Source organism: Bison bison, unplaced genomic scaffold (genome assembly GCF_000754665.1).
Source record: "Bison bison bison isolate TAMUID 2011002044 unplaced genomic scaffold, Bison_UMD1.0 scf7180017864379, whole genome shotgun sequence".
In the NCBI taxonomy this organism is placed as follows: Eukaryota; Metazoa; Chordata; class Mammalia; order Artiodactyla; family Bovidae; genus Bison; species Bison bison.
Window position 1 is genome coordinate 4236627 of NW_011494951.1, and position 17227 is coordinate 4253853.

A 17227-nucleotide genomic window follows, 5' to 3' on the forward strand; every position below is an offset into this window, starting at 1 on the left:
GCATTGTAGATCTTTAACTGTTACTAAGAAACATGCTATTTATCTGCTGTGTGATTTCTGCAGGGGGAAATTAGGCTCTTGCTCCCTTTTGAAACTGTAAATCATGTTGCATTGTGGACCCCTGGTTGCATTTTGAATCCGATTGCTGAGTATTTCCTTGGAGAGACTCCATCAAGTGCAGCGGAAGTGTCTGACAATGATATTGTGCGTCTTCTTAGCTCCTTGTTTCATATCACTCACATGCCTTCTGGATGGTTTGCATCAATCTTTCAATCTATATTCTTGTTTACAGAGTGAGGGGTGATCATCTCATCCCATCTTACCACTGTTAAATCCACGATCATTTAAAACCATTTAAGACAACTTTTCCTACTTGCCGCTTGATTCTTTTTTACCTGTTTCACTTCCTTGACGACTAGTGAGGATGAATTGTTATTTATTTTTTCCAAATAGTTTCAGGCCTTTGCATGTCTTCATTGGTGAAGTTATCTGGGAAGACCAGTGAGGTCTTCTCCTGGCCGCCACATTCCCCCTTGGACACATTCCCCAGTGTGCTTTTGGAAGCTCCTTTTCCCTAGATTTCGGGTGATGATCTGAAAAGCCCTGGGGTAATGAGAGCTCTAAAGGATGAGCCTGCTGTGAGCTTAGTTGTTTGCGCCTTTAATAACCCCTGGTCCTTGCAGGGTACCTATTCTCCGAGGCTCTCAAAGTGCGTCACAGGAGCAATTAATTGAGCATCGCAACACACGCCGGGTGTAAATATTTATGAGGTCTCGTTGGTGGTGGCTGGGACGCCAGGCACAGAAGAGTTAAGCTGGGAGATCGTAGTCACCAGGAGATCACAGCCCACGAGCCCCACTTCCAGCTCAGCCTGTTGCCTTCTTCTCACAAGGTTCATGCCGCAAACGATTCTGTTGGGTAGCTACCACTGTTCCAAGTTCATGGAGGAAATGTGGGGTTCACAGGGCTCCATGGCTCATCCCATCCTGCCAAGATCGAAGGAATTACCACCAGCCTGTGGGACACCCCCCTTCCCAAGATCCTTGCCACTTCCCCTGGCCCTTGCCTGCAGGCGCTGGCCAGCCATGCTTTGGAAGGACTGTGCACTGCCCTGAGGTGCCGTGTGGTTCGCTCTTGGCTCTCTTTCAAGTTACCCGAGATTCTGCAGAAATTAACAGTAAATCAGCCAGGAAGGAGCAGATCATTTATCTGGGGCCTGAGAGCTCTCTCTTGACACTTTCCACACATGACCTCTTCCCTGACATCTTGGTCTTTGATTAACACCACGAAAGGCTCCCCAGAGTTGCAACTCCTGATGTGTGAGACAGAAATGATATATTTCTGGGACGGTACAGGCAGCCTGATGAGGGCGTGGCAGGCCATGGACAGACGGGAGCGCGTGAGCATAGGCAGGATGGGGTCCTGACCCGGGGACTCTGAGAGCGAGGCACCCTCTTCCTGGGACTGGAGGAGGAGCTTCAGGTTTTAAATTAAGATTTCGTTCTCTGTCTAATCTTAGCCTCACCCCCATTTTTATTTTATTTTTAAAAATTTATTTATTTACTTATTTCATTTTTGGCTGTTCTGGATCTTTGTTGCCAAGCGAGCGTTTCTCTAGTTGTGGCGAGCAGGGGTTACACTGTAGTTGCCGTGCCCAGCCTTTTCATTGCGGTAGCTTCTCTTGTTGCAGAGCATTGGCTCTAGGGCGTGTGGACTTCAGTAGCAGTGGCTCCCCGGCTCTGGAGCACAGTCTCAACAGTTGTGGTGTATGGGCTTGGTTGCTCTGTGGCATGTGGGATCTTCTCAGATTAGGGATCGAACCTGTGTCTCCTGCATTGGCAGGTGGATTCTTTCCCACTGAGCCACCAGGGAAGCCCTCACCCATCCAGTTTTTAGACTCAAAGACCATCAACATCTGAAAGTACATTGGAAATAATGTCCAATTTGTGGTTGCAGGTTTCAGATTCTTGGAGGCTGGACTGAGGTCTTGGGATGCTAAAAAGAGCGTATCTGAAGGGAAAAACACCTGTTCAGGCACTGAGCAGGGCTCAGCTCTGGCCGGTGGGCTTTCCCTGCTTTGCAGATGCAACTAAGACTTAGGAGTCACGTGTCTGAAGTGACACGGAAAGCCATCAGTGACAGGATTGGCCTTATTATTCACCAGGTGAGGCAACAACTTAGTCCGCCGGGCTCCCTGCCTCTGGAAGCTTCCTCCCAGTTGTAAAGCCGTCTGCAAGTGGTTTATCTGCTGACTCCTCTTGGTGGGGCCCCAAAGCCACAGTGCTCATTCATATGTCATATCCTCTGGGACTGTGCACCCCAGGGTCCTCTGTGCGTCAATGCAAGCCAGATGAATTAGCAGAGGAAGCAGCAGCCAGGCAGGAATGATGTTATTATTCCAGCTGAGCCCAAAAGCCCGGGGTGGGGGTGGGGTGGGGTGGGGAGGGAGGCTGCAAGGAGGGGTCTGGGGAGGCGTCCTGGACTCCAGGGGTATGTCTGGCTGGAGTGCGGACCATGTCTCAACACCAGCAGCTGACAAGCACTCTGAAAAGGCTCCTGTGTTAACACTCTTCATAGCCTGACAGCCCAGGGTGACTAATGACGGATGCCGCTCGCAGATTTCCTGGAGATTTGATGCATTCTCTCTGTGCTTAAGCAAGGCCCATGGTTAGCAAGCTGCCTCTTGCCAGGGAATGACAAGGATGCTCCCTGGCTTGCTTTCGTCAACAGCATCCATCATGCGGCCACGTGTGAACAGGCCGCAGCTGGATGGTGTGTCGCTTGGCAGCCGCCCCTCTGCCCTCCCGACCCTCCTGCTCCTTTTGGTATCTGGGCCCTGAGGAAAGCAGCTGTCCCTCTCTATTTCTGCTTGGACAGGCAGGTGTCCACATGGTGGGCAGGGCAGTTCATGGTGTATGGAGTGACCAAAGCTGGCCTCCAGAGGTTCGTGGTTTTCAATATTTAAGGCTCATTACAAATGAAGATGTTTAATTTCTGAGTTAGTTTGAATTTTTAATACTTCTTAATAATTTAAAAGGTTTAATCATTTTTAATTTTTCGAGGGTACTAGATTAAACTCCTCCCCCCTCCACCCCTTGCTTCCTGGGAGAACTGGGTCTGATGGAGCGGGCAGGGTGCACGCATGTTGTCTTATCCATGGGAACAGAGTTTGGATGGTGTGTTATTCCGGTCCCATAGAGACGGGACTTGATCCTGTCTCCAGGGTCAGGCTCCTGGCTTGGAGATTAATCCTCATCACCCTCTCGAGTCTGGTGGGCCCCTCTGGGTCTCCCTAGGCACCTGCCGCTGGTCCAGAATGCGGCAGCAAACCCCCTGGGAAGTGGTTGGGGTGATTTCATCCCCTTTCCCAAACCTCCAGGATTAACTGGCTCAGCTCCATACCTCACTGAAAGCTCTGCTCCTGAAATACAAAGATGACTTTAGAATAAAATTCTCTGATTTGGGGGAAAATGACTGATTTTTTTTAATAGTCACTACATCTAGTAGCTCTGCTGGTAAAGAATCTGCCTGCAATGCAGGAGATCCTGGTTCAATTCCTGGGTCAGGAGGATCCGCTGGAGAAGGGTTAGGCTACCCACTCCAGTATTCTTGGGATTCCCTGGTGGCTCAGCTGGTAAAGACTCCACCTAAACCTGGGTTTGATCCCTGGGTTGGGAAGATCCCCTCCAGTATTCTGGCCTGGACAATTTCATGGAGTGTATAGTCCATGGGGTTGCAGAGTCAGACATAACTGAGCAACTTTCACTTTTCAAACTCATTTTAGGAGCTTCCTGGTAGCTCAGTGATTAAAAAAAAATCTGCCTGCCAATGCAGGAGATGCGGGTTCGATCACTGGGTCGAGAAGATCCCCTGGAGAAGAAAATGGCAAGCCCCTCCAGTATTCTTGCTTGGAGAATCCCATGGACAGAGGAGCCTGGTGGGCTACAGTCCATGGGGTCACAAAAGAACTGGACACAATTTAATGAGTAAAAACAACAGCAAAACTCATTTTAAATATAAAACAAAAAGGAGTGAAGGTAGAGGTCAAGTTTCTAAATTCATTCCCTTCTTCCTGCTCTATCTGCAGCATGTTGGGAGCTCATTTCACTCAAACTTCATAGCAATTCTTGTTGGATAGTATCTTGCTATCAGTGTCAGGGCTACGATGGGATGTTAGTGCTGTATATCCCACCTGATGGGCCCACCCTCTTCTCTCCACCTCCCTGAGGGATGGGGAGGGTTTGCATCAGGGAGACACGCAGGCGGAGGTGTGGAAACGCACAGGGAGCTTGGAGGGCAGGGAGCCTGAGGGATAAGCTGGAAGGACTGTGTTGACCTCTAGGTGGTGTGACGCATCTTAACGCAGAGGATAAAGGATGATCAGAGCCGCATCTCAGGAAAGTGATGCCGGAGCACACATGTCCGAGTGGAGAGGGAAGGACAGGGGTGTAACAGTCTCAGGAAGAGGTGTGACAGGCCTCAACAGTGTGGGTTTTTATTCTTCCCTGACATAGGCACCCAAACCCTGCTCTGATCACCTGGCACCTGCCCAGTGGAACCCACACTTATGTCACCAGAGCGGAGCCCAACTCTCCTTCTCAAACTTCCTACCCCAGGCCCTTAGCTCCTAAAGTGGAGACCAGGTGCCTAACACAGTGCCTGGAACGCAGCTTATGCACAAAAGCATGTTGTTGAATGAGCACAGAGGAGGGAAGGGGCAGGTGGATGACGGCGAGGCAGGCGGCAGGGAAACACAGATGAGAGAACAACCCCGGAGTGACAGCCTCGAGCCCCACCACAGCCCACATCTGGGTCCACACGCAGACTCGGCCTCCTCCAGAGAGGCCTGCAGGGTGTCCAGCACGTAGGAACCTGGTCCGTGGGTGTGCATGCAAACCCCCCCCGGGGACTGGTTCCAGTTTTCATTACAAATTTGACGTCGGAGAATAAGGAACGACTCCTTATTCCTTTGAAGCAGATGAAATTCACACCAAGGTGGAATCAGATCAAGTCTCGTATTTAATAAGTGAATAATGGTTCCTTCCTTTTTAGGGGCAGGTGATGGAAATGTTCTTTTAAAAATTGAAGTGTAATTGATTTACAATGATCCAGGTGTACAGAAACGTGATTCAATTATATATGTATATTCTTTTCCAGACTCTTTTCCACTATAGGTTATTATAAGATATTGAGTATAGTTCCCTGTGCTATACAGTAGGTCATGTTGTTAATCTACTGTAAATAGAGTATATCTGGTAATACCCAATTCCCAATTTATCCCTCCTCCCTTCCTTCTTAGTGGGGCTTCCCCGGTGGCTCAGATGGTAAAGAATCCACGTACAATGCAGGAGACCCATGTTTGATCCCTGGGTCAGGAAGATCCCTTGGAGAAGGGAATGACTACCTACTCCTGTATTCTTGCCTGGAAAATTCCATGGACAGAGAAGCCTGGCGGGCTATAGTCCATGGGGTCTCAAAAGAGTCAAACATGACTGACCAACTAACACTACCCCCTTGGTAAACATAAGTTTGTTTTCCAAGTCTGTGAGTCTATTTCTGTTTCATAAATAAATTCACTGTATCATTTTTTTCAGATCCCACGTATTAGTCAATATCATATAATATTTGTCCTTCTCTATCTGATTGACTTCACTTAATATGATAATCTCCAGGTTCATCCATGTTGCTGCAAATGCCTTGTTTCATTCTTTTTTATGGCTAAGTGATATTCCATTCTGTATATATATCACATCTCCTTTCTCCATTCGTCTGAGGATGCACACGTGGGTTGCTTCCGTGTCTTGGCTGTTGTGAATAGTAAGAAGTGCTGCAGTGAACTTTGGGGTGGCTGTATCTTTTTGAAATAGAGTTTTTGTCTTTTTGGTTGTATGCCCAGGAGTGGGATTTCTGGATCATATGGTAGCTCTATTTTTAGTTTTTAAGGAACCTCAACACTGTTCTCCATAATGGCTGCACCAATTTACATTCCCACCAACAGCGTAGGAGGATTATGGATTCATTTTTTTTGCGAAAGATATCCTTGACTAGGTCTAAGAATCTTCTCTTTTCTATTTTGTTTTTACAGAAAAATATTTGGGAGGATGCAACTCCCTGAAGTTATCCCCAGAAAGACACTGCCAGTGTTTGATCTCATTCTGAACTGTGAAACGCTCATAGCCCCCACCACACTCTTGGCTAGGGGCAGCCTAGTCTGACTCTCACCCCCTCGGCATCCTACCCTACCAGGGTCCCAGAGCCTTCCCTCCTCTAAGCTTCTGTGTCAGCCCTTCTAGCTCTAACTGTACACTTGGTGTAGCTCAAAGCAGTGTATAGTTATTAACTTCTTACATAAATCTCATATTAAATTTCACTTTTCCTTCTTTCCTCAACTAGACTTTAAGTTCTTTGGGGACAGAAAGCATGTCCTGTGAGCTACAATCCTTTCCATATATGCTATCTAAGCTCCTGACAAATATTCAAAGAGGAAAATAAATTTATTTGGCAGTTTGATGGTCATACAGCAGACGAGTGAGCGGTGCAGAGCGCGGTACTTTGCCAGGCCGACTTTAGCTCCAGTGGGCAGAGCAACACCTGAATCTACCATCCCCTCCACCCTCCACACGCTCTCTGTCCCTCTCCCGTTTGTTCTGCCATCTCTCCCTGTTTCTCTCGCTCTCTTTTTCGGCTGTGCAGCCTAGCCTGTGGGATCTCAGTTCCTGGACCAGGGATAGAACTCAGGCCCTCAGCAGTGAAATTGCCAAGTCCTAACCACGGAACTGCCAGAAAATTCCCTTCTCTCTCTTTTTGTTTTTCCATCCTTCTTGCTCCGTGAAAAGTTTCTTTTATCACCTATTTCAGGATCCAGTCTCTGCCAGGTGCTGGGAGGAGTACAAGCTCGTAGCATCCTGGGGCATCCTGACTTTATCCACCTCCTTCCCACTCTTCTTATTCCGTTCAGCTGTGTTTATTGACCATCTTCCACATAGGAGCTGACGCAGGAGCTCCTTGCAGATGAGAGCTGGGGGGACAGCACACTTTCCCACGCATCCTCTGAAAGCTCCTGGCACCCTCCGTAAAGCTCTCAGCTTGGGGGAATCTTTAGGAAGGACACTTTCTGCACAGTGAGGGGACCAGAGGGAACAGAAGTGATTCTTAACATCTCTCTCGGCGCCGCAGATACTCAGAGCAGTTGAAGAACAGGAAGGGGAAAACCAGGGAAGCCAAGCTCAGACCTACAGCTGTTGCCGCCCATCCCGAGCTGAGCTGTGATCTCAGGGGTGCCTGGCAAGGACAGCCGGCAGGGGGCCTCCCAGTGCACTGAACGGAACAGGGAAGCCAGCTTCCTGAGGACCGGCCTCCTGGGGCCTGAGAATTGACAGCCAGCTCCACCTGGTCCCCTGGAGTTGGCTATTGCTGCAGGTATTAATGGTGGGAGAGAAAAATCCCTAGACAGTGAGGTGATGCATTGGACAGAGTATGAATGTGGGAAACGTGAGCGACGCTGTTAGGAATGGCCTCGTCAGGAATGGGGATGGAAACAGAGCCTTGCACTTGGAGTGTGAGCCTTGGCTTGGTTTCTCCCTAGAAAGGGGGTTTGAGAAAGCCCTCCGGCTCCCAGTCCTTGCCACCCCCCGAGCTCACAGGGCCTGCGTCTGCTTCGGCCGCCGCATGGGGCCCAGTGTCTTGTGTTCTGTGACACCGGCCTTTTTGTTTCTTTCCGCCAGAGGCTGAGCATCTTGATGGCAGGGGCTTTGTCTTCCTCGTCTTTGATTTTTCTGGTCCCCAGGGCAGTGATCTCTCACAGGTGAGGACAGCGTTCTCTCCCATTTCCATCCCACCCTCCCGCACCCCTATCTTACATCTTCTTCCTTCCATCTCGTTTATCTAGTTGAGAGGGCTGAGCCCAGAGGCCTCTTACTCCAGCTCCAAAGCTTGCACTCTTGGTAACAATGTTTGATGTCGAGGTTCTCAAACATGCCCAGCCGTCATCATCAGTGGGAGGGCTTGTTTAATCCAGGGGCTCAGACTCTAAAACCCAAGTGTCTGATTCAGTGGTGGGGCTGAGGACTTACGCTTCCAAGCAGCTCCCAGATATGCTGATACTGCTGGTCCAGGGACCAGCTCTAAGAATCGCTGCTAGAAATCTTCGTGATTGGGGATGTCCTTCTCAGGACATGTCAGCTCGAAGAATCGCCACTGGAGGCTTCGTGATTGTGGGTGTGAATGTCCTTTCTCAGGACATGTGCTCCTTCTTCATAGTGGAGTCTTGACAAGGGTAGGTTTGAGACTCACAGGAACAGAAAACTTAGAACCCAGAACAGGCTCTGGATTTGAAGTCAGACTCTGAATCCAGATCCAGCTCTTACCAGTTACCGGCTCTGTGGCTGTGACCAAGATGTGGTGCCTCTCTCAGGCTTTCTTTCCTCATCTGTTAAATGGGAATGATCACAGTGGGTTGGCCAAAAAGTTCATTGGGGTTTCTCTGTGACATCTTCCCAAACTTTTTGGCCAACTCAATACCTGCTTCAGAGGATTAAATGCTGAGGTTTCTTTTATGGAGAGTCTGGTGCTTGTTAGGCATTCCGTTATTGATTCGAGTTTGGACTCCATTGGAAAACATCAGTGACGTGCTTCTGTTTCTGCCCACATGGGAATGTGGTGGGTGTTGAAGACTCTGCCAGGTAGATTCCACGGGCTGTTCTAGAAAACAGTCGTCTCAGTCTTGTGGACAGGTCACGGGTAATGGACAGGTATGTGATCCTGTGTTTCTCTTGGATAGTCTCCTGGGCGGTATCACCTTTGTGAACCCCCAGCACCGAGCTTTGCTTTCTCCCTTGTATGTTACCAGGAGGTCCGTGCATGTTTGAGTTTGGGGTGGGTGGGGGAGGACAGCCCTTCTGTGCCTGTTGCTGGAGTTGACCCCAACACCTAACTGAGGGATGGCAGTCACGAGGTCAGCGATGCAGAGCCAGGGTTGCTTCAGAGATTGGTAATATTTATCCTACTCAGGCCTATTGTTTGCCATACACCTCAGCCTCAGGGAAGTTATTCACCGTGTCCAGCCTGTGTTCTTCTCTTAGAGAGAATGTGACTGCTAGGCTGCAGTGAGACACTACCTATTGAGATTTTTTATTTTCATTTTTAAAAATTGGAGTATAGTTGATTTACAGTGTTACTGGCAATGACCCATTGCTTAGTCAGTGAAGAGTCTCCCTGCATTGCAGGAGACCTGGATTTGATCCCTGGGCCTGGAAGATCCCCTGGAGAAGGAAATGGCAATCCACTCCAGTATTCTTGCCTGGAAAATCCCACGGACAGAGGGGCCTGGCAGACTATAGTCTATGGGGTTGCAGAGTTGGACATGACTTAGCGACTAAACCACCAACCACCACCACTGAGTCAGTTATACACGTATATACATCCAATCCCTTTTTAAGATTCTACTCCTATATAGGCATTACAGAGTACTGAGTAGAGTTCCCTGTGCTATACAGTAGGTCCTTATTAGCTTTCTATTTATATATGTGCTGTGAGTGCCATGCTAAGTTGTTTCAGTCGTGTCCGACCCTTTGAGACCCTATGAATGTAGCCTGCCAGGCTCCCCTGTCCATGGGATTCGCCAGGCAAGAATACTGGAGTGGGTTGCCATGCCCTCCTTCAGGGGCTCTTCCCGGTCCAGGGATCAAACCCAGGTTGCTTAGGTCTCCTGCACAGGCAGGTTCTTTACCACTAGTGCCACCTGCTGCTGCTGCTGAGTCGCTTCAGTCGTGTCCGACTCTGTGCGACCCCATAGACGGCAGCCCACTAGGCTCCTCTGCCCCTGGGATTCTCCAGGCAAGAACACTGGAGTGGGTTGCCATTTCCTTCTCCAATGCATGAAAGTGAAAAGGGAAAGGGAAGTCACTCAGTCGTGTCCGACTCTTAGCGACCCCATGGACTGAGGACCCCAGGCTCCTCCATCCATGGGATTTTCCAGGCAAGAGTACTGGAGTGGGGTGCCATTGCCTTCTCCGAGTGCCACCTAGGAAGCCCCTATTTATATATAGTAGTGTGTATATGTCAACCCCAGTCTCCCCATTTATCTCCCCCTCTTTCCCCCTTGGTAACCATTAGCGTGTTTTCTACATCTGTGACTTGATTTCTGTTTACAAATAGGTTCATGTGTACCAGGTTTTTAGATTCCACATACAAGCGATTTCATATGATATTTACCTTTCTCGGCATACAAGCTCTTAAAATAGCACCTAGCCCGTGGCGAGCACTCAGTGCCTGTTGGCCTTTGTTATTTACTGAGAACCTACTGTGTTCCAGGCACGCTGCAGAGGTCAGGCAGTTATTCCCCAAACACAAGCACTACCTTATATCCGGGGGATTGATGATGGATAAGACAGTCTACTCTTGCTTTTCTTTTTTCTTTTTCATGTTGCATCACACAGCTTGTGGGATCTTATTTCCCCAACCATGGACTGAACTGGGCCCTCAGCAGTGAAAGTGTGGGAGTTCTAAGCACCTGACCACCAGTTAATTCAGTCTGCTCTTGTTTCCAAGTACCATTTCTAAAAGAAGCAAGGCATTGAAATGGAAAGGGGCTTGTTTGAGTGAGGTCACTCAGCTAGGGAGCAGAACCTATTCTGTCCTTTGGTCCTGCCCATATGTGGCACTGCCCTTACTGCATCATCACCAGACGCTGATAATGATCATTTGAGTGGAGAATGAAAACATCCATTTACTAGTTCTGAAAGTATGATGGTAGATCCAAATCTGTAGTTTTTAGACATTTTTGATTTGATTTATAGATCTCAGATACTAATTTATATTCATATAATACTTTCATTATAAAATATGCTGTGGTACAAAGATTTGTATGTATATAGGAGTTTTTTTTTTTTTTTAATTTGGGTTTATAAATGGTTTGGAACAGGTTGCAGAAACATCGTCTGTTGCTCTTTTTAATATATCTCGAGCATGCTATGACACATCCTGAAATAATTTGCTTCGGAAAAAAGCACTGCTCTCCCTCTTTTGCAAATGTAACTGTAAATATTACTTTGAGGTATGTAATTGCTGCAACCATCTCCATTTGAAGGAAGACTTCTAACCCGTCCATCTCCCATCTCTTGCTATTGTCAAGAAATCAGAAATATTGACTTAAAAGGCATTATTCAAATGTGTTGAATGTAAACACTGAAGAAGTCTGAGAACAGCCACAAATTTTCCTTTGCTTAATGCAGCCTTGAAAATATTTCAAATATTCTGTTTTACAGGCATGCATTCACTCTGCTTAGGGAAAATATTACTTCAAGAACATCTTAGCATGCCAAGAACACTTCTAGTGTCTGGCACTTAGTAGGAACTGAACGGATGTTTGAAGGTTGACTTGAGTTGAAGTTAGCTGGGATACAAGTGTTGCTATGACACCTGGAAACCCTTGGGTTCCTTTAGGTATGGAGACAGCTCTGGCAGGGCTTGGTGAGGGGCTCTGGCTAGGGGCAGGCAGGCCTACAACCCTTCTGGGCAACGGGGCATTGCTCAGAATCAGACCTGGCTCAACACAGAGCTAGAGCTGGCTTCACAATTGGTCCCTTGTCACTCATTTCATCGAGTGGCCCTCCTTCTGAGCTCTCAGACTTGGCTGCGAGCCCCTTGGAGACAGGACTCTGGCTCTCATTTCAGCATTTTCAAGAGCCTGTCCTAATGCCGTAATTGCTCATAAATGTTTCACTCAATTGAAATAAAAAGAAAAGAAACCAAGTGGGCATATGGCTCCCTCTAGTCTCCTCACTTCTGAGACCTGGCTGTGAACTCATGGCCAGATCCTCCCATGATTCATCACTTAAATCATTCAGCAGCTGAAGGATGCAAGCTTTCCCCTCAAAGGCTGTCTCTTGGGCTGTTTAGAGACCCAGGTGGGCGGTGGAAATAGCCCTGGTCTGAAATGCTATGGATGCCTGGGCAGTGCTTTTTTAAAATTTTTAATTTTTTTTATTGGCTGTTTTACCTTACACATAATCTTTGATTTTTTTTAATGGAATTATAGTTGAATTACAATGTTTGTAAATTACTGCTGTACAACAAAGTGATTCAGTTATATATATGTGTGTGTGTGTGTGTGTGTATAGGGGGGTTCCCACGTAGCTCTAGTGGTAAAGAACTCGCCTGGCAATGAAGATGTAAGAGATGTGGTTTCGATCTCTGGGTTCTGAAGACCCCCTGGAGTAGGAAATGGCAACCCACTCCAGTATTCTTCCCAGGAGAATCCCATGGACGGAGGAGTCTATGGGGCCACAAAGAGACATGACCGAAGTGACTTATCACACACACATGCATGTATATATATAATTCTTTTTTATATTCCTTTCCATTATGGTTTATCCCAGGATAGTGACTCTACTTCCTTGTGCTGTACAGTGGGACCTTGTCTATCCATCCTATATATAATAGCTTACATCTGCTAACCCCAAACTCCTACTGCATCCCTCTCCCATAACCAACACCTGCATCACATACATGCTGGCTGTCTGGAAGTTCAACCTATGTCAAGTCCCTTCTTGTTCTAGATCTCGGTCTCCCTGTAACGTCTAAGATCACTGAGAGCAATATAAGTCTATCCCATTAATGATACATGTGTGTGTGTGTGCACGCGTGTGTGTGTGTGCTGGTCAGCTTATTTGCCACAGCATCAAAAGTTTTACTCCTTTATTCATGAACAAAGAAATATTCTGACCTATTTTTCAGCAGAGCGAAGTTCTGGAATTTCAAATCACTGGCTCCTTCTTTGGCTATTTTTCTATTGCCCCTGTGATGAAAGAAAATAGATTATTGTCAGGAAATAGCAAGAAGTGAGGGGAAAAATTAATTAAGTGCATTCATTCATAGAAATAACCACTCAGTCAGATGTAAGTAATTAATGTCTCACACGTAATTCCAAATCTCTCTTTGCATTTCCAGTGGAGTTAAACAAAATCTGGACTTAAGATAATCCAATTACTTGAAAATATACTTTTTTTTTTTTTTTTAAAATATAAGAGCTTTATTTTACAAGGAGCAATAGCCTGGGGTAGAATAAGTGCCCCTAACTGGATGAAGACGTGGGCTTTCTCACATCAGCGTGGTCAAGTGGTGTCCTCCCTAAGGTCCCTGAATTTCCATAACATTGCTCTGTACAGCAAAAAGAATCACGCGCATGCCACCCGGTTAAGGGGAGGCTGTCAAACAAGGACAGTGCCTGCAGGCCAGGAAATGTCCTACATGCTTTCCTGTGTTGGCTGAATTCGACCAAAACTAGCAAACATCATCTGGGGTAGGGAGGAAGATGACTTAGGAATAGCAACTCAGATCCAAATAATATTTATTGAACTCCTGTATAATTTAGGGACTTTGCGATGCTATTTTCTATGAAGAGATTAACTAATTTTAAATTGAGTTAATTTGTTCAAATTCAGTAAGGCATTCTCTATCATAAAGAATCTCTAGTTCATTTCATTAGCCAAGTTTAATATACTTTCATTTTTCTCGCAGGCATTTTGTGAGCTCTATTAGACGTTAACGGATGATCCCTTCCTCCACAAATGCTCCTTGGCAGCTACCAGGGTAGCTCCTCTGACCTGCCTGCCCTCCTGATTCTCTCCACTTGGGCCACACCTGCTTCTTCTAGGACCTTATATTTTCCTCTCCTCCCTCCCCCAGGGCTCTTCCAGAGACTGGTCCCTCTTTCTCAAACACTTTCTTCCCCTGCATCAAACTCAAGCTTCTGAGTTCAGTTCACCTGTCATTTCATCAGAGAAACCTCCTTTCTCCTCTGAGACAGACCCCTTCTAGCACTCGCCTGAGTTTTAGTTGTCCTTCGACTTAATGTATAGGTTGTATTCACGACTGTGACGCTGAGGAACTGCCATCTCCATGAGGGCAGAGACTGCAGGAGACTGCATGTCCAGGGCTTGGGACTGTGCCTGATTGTACAGGACATGCTGAAAGATAACTTGAGGCTCTCTCTCCACCCAGGATGTTTTTAAACTTTTTTTCTATATTGGAGTATGGTTGATTAACAATGTTGTGATAGTTTCAGGCGCACAGCAGAGTGACTCAGCCATACATGTGTATGTATCCATTCTCCCCAAAACTCCCCTCCCATCCAGGCTGTCACATAACATTAAGCAGAGTTCCCTGTACTATGGATGGAACTAGAGATTGTTATACTGAGTAAAGTCAGACAGAGACAGAGAAATATCCATCTAGGATTTTTTGTATAGCCTATTAACTGCAACACAATAAATTAAAAATGTAGTGAGTTGTTTGAATATATTTTGTCACCGTGTAAATTGATCATCTAGAAAGATAATGGATGATTCCATTATTTTCCAGTTTTTGTTATTCCACAATTACACAGTTGTTTCATTATTGTATTATTTTATATTCAATACATTTTATTATTTCGTTGTTTTTTATTTATCTGGGTGAAAGCTCGATTCATAAATCTTTATCTGCATTCTGACTTCATTTCTAAGCTCTGGAGATAAACATCTACCTTCTGGAATTTTTTAATTGGTCACCCCCAGCTGACTCAGGCCCTTTCCTAAGGAATGGCCCCATTATTCACAGAACTTCCAAACAATTATTTGCACACTCACCTTGAGTCTTCCCTCCCTTGTCCTCTCCATCCTCACCATCTCCACAATTTGTTACCAGATCCTAGAAACTGAGTCCCAAACATCTCTCTTCAATCCTTTAAATGATACCTAGTCTTAGCTCTGCCTTCATTCTCTCCAGCCTGGACTCCAGTGTCAGCCCCCTAGCTTCATGGACTCCAATCCACCCACCAAACTGCAATGAGAACAACCATCTTTTTAACTGGCAGAATATAACCAAGTCACCTCTACTTGAAATCCCCACCCCTCCTCCATTTCACAGGACCGAGTCCACAGTCTTTACCAGGATCCCTGCTCCAGGGGTCTTGGATACAATTTGTATTATTTGTATTCTTATTTCCTGCTAGCCCTGCTCTCTGACCAAGCCCCCAACATTGTCCCTGCTTGCCACAGGACAGGCCAGTGAATCAGAGACTAGGTGTTGAAGCCAGGAATACTTCATCTGGAGAGCTTACTGCCAAGAAGGTGGCAGACTAGTGTCTCAAAATAACCATCTTATTGCAGTCTGGATGCCAGTTTCTTTTACAGAACAGAGATGCGGGGCAGTGAGGAAACGAAGTTAAAAGGCCATTAATCTTGCAAATATCTCTTAGAAAGGCAATCCTAGGACAGGGGGTGTGATAATTCTTCCTTCTGACATCCACAGGTGGACAGGGTCCTGAACAAAGACACTTTAGTTAACAATCAGGCAGAGGGGCAGGATTTTCTGAGGCAGGACACCATGTATGATTACAATAACAAAAGCAATGAAAAGCAAGTCAAACACTTCCAACAGCAAGAAACAGTTCCCATGTGGAGTCAGAACTGGGTCTTTCCTGCAATAATAGTTTCCAGTCTTCAAGGCTTAGTTCAAACATTAGATCCTTGTGAGGTCTTCTGTGCTGCTTCCTCTTAGAACATTTTAGTATTTTTGGTATGTCTCTATTCTACCATTCATGCATTTGTTCATGAATCCATTTATTCATTAACTCAACACAATATTAGAGATATTGTAGATATCAGATCTCTTTTGTGCCCAGCAATGGGATGAAGTTGTTAAGAAGACACATGACGCCTTCCTAGTGAATCTTTTATGGTTGTCGGGAGACAGACCATGAACAAGTAGATAAACAATCATATTTTTATCATATTGCTGTGTATGTGTGCCTGTTCAAGTGTTCATGTTCCCCTAGAGTAGAGGATTTTTGTGAGAAGACGCATATCCTGGGAATATTTTCTCTCCCAGCACAAGGACTAGCTGACCTCAGCTGTGCCCTCAGGAATGTTTTTAAGATATGAAATGATGCATTAATAGTAAATAGATAAACGAATGCTCTGCCCATCTGGGCTCTTACACAATAGTGAACCACTCATTCTACTGTGTAGGGTCTTTTAGGTCCCTCTGATACCAGGCAACTTCTGATGTGTCCCTGCACTGAGGAGACCTTAGGTTTCATTACATCTCTAAGGTATGGGCAACATTTCTGTGCTCTGACAGCCAGGGTAACATTTGCTGAAATGGCTTTAACCAGTTCAATTTTAGGAGAATATGGGGGGGTGGTTCTGGGAATTTTCTCAACCTCTTCCTGGGATCCCCAAGAACCCAACAGCCTGAGAGCTTCCTCTGACTTTTCCAGAGAATCTACTTTTGCTTTTTTACTTTAGGAAGAGAGTTTAACTCAAGCTCTTTTTCTATTTCATCTTTACAGTAACCCTCAGCAGGGCAGTTAACCTAAGTAACCTAAGTTGGGCAGGCATCCTTCTCAGGTTTTTGCTACAGATGAGGGAACAGGGACCTTGAGAGTGGAGGGGATCTGATTCAAGGTCACCAAGTTGGTTGATGGCCCAGCCAGTGCTCCACACCAGGTCTCTAATCTGCCAGGTATGTGCTACATGCACCCTCCCCCTGGGGGAGCCAGGGTGTGTAGCTGCCTGATACTCAGGGTCAGGCCCCTCTGAGACCCACTAAGGAACAGGAGTAAGAATGAGTTGGGGTGGGGGGGTACAAAGGATGAGGAGGTGGTGCTGTCCTTCCCACAACAGATTATTTAACAGACGAACAAAGCTGGCAAGTTAACAGCCATCGAAGGTCCATCTAGTCAAGGCTATGATTTTTCCAGTAATCATATATAGATGTGAGAGTTGGACTATAAAGAAAGCTGAGCACCAAAGAATTGATGCTTTTGAATTGTGGTATTGGAGAAGACTCTTGAGAGTCCTTGGACTGCAAGGAGATCCAACCAATCCATCCTAAAGGAAATCAGTCCTAATTATACATTGGAAGGATTGATGTTGAAGCTGAAACTCCAATACTTTGGCCACTTGATGCAAATAACTGACTCATCTGAAAAGACCCTGATGCTGGGAAAGATTGAAGGTGGAAGGAGAAGGGGACGACAGAGGGTGAGGTTGTTGGATAGCATCACCGACTCAATGGACATGAGTTTGGGTAAACTCTGGGAGTTGGTGAAGGATAGGGAGGCCTGGTATGCTGCAGTCCATGGGGATGCAAAGAATTGGACACGACTGACCAACTGAACTGAACTGAACTGAACCTGGACAGTGAGCAGTTAAGTTTATTTGGTCAGTCGTGTCCAATTCTT

The 17227-nt window shown here is 46.4% G+C and overlaps 1 protein-coding gene across 2 annotated transcripts in view; it reads right to left on the reverse strand.

Annotated features, from left to right (window-relative positions):
- Nucleotides 1–17227, reverse strand: part of CLNK (cytokine-dependent hematopoietic cell linker) — a 209256-nt gene that overhangs the window by 102871 nt on the left and 89158 nt on the right. For both annotated transcript variants that reach the window (XM_010857269.1, XM_010857270.1), the window contains exon 3: nt 12725–12796. In XM_010857269.1, coding sequence (XP_010855571.1) covers nt 12725–12796 — 72 coding nt within the window. The remainder of the gene's footprint in view (nt 1–12724; nt 12797–17227) is intronic.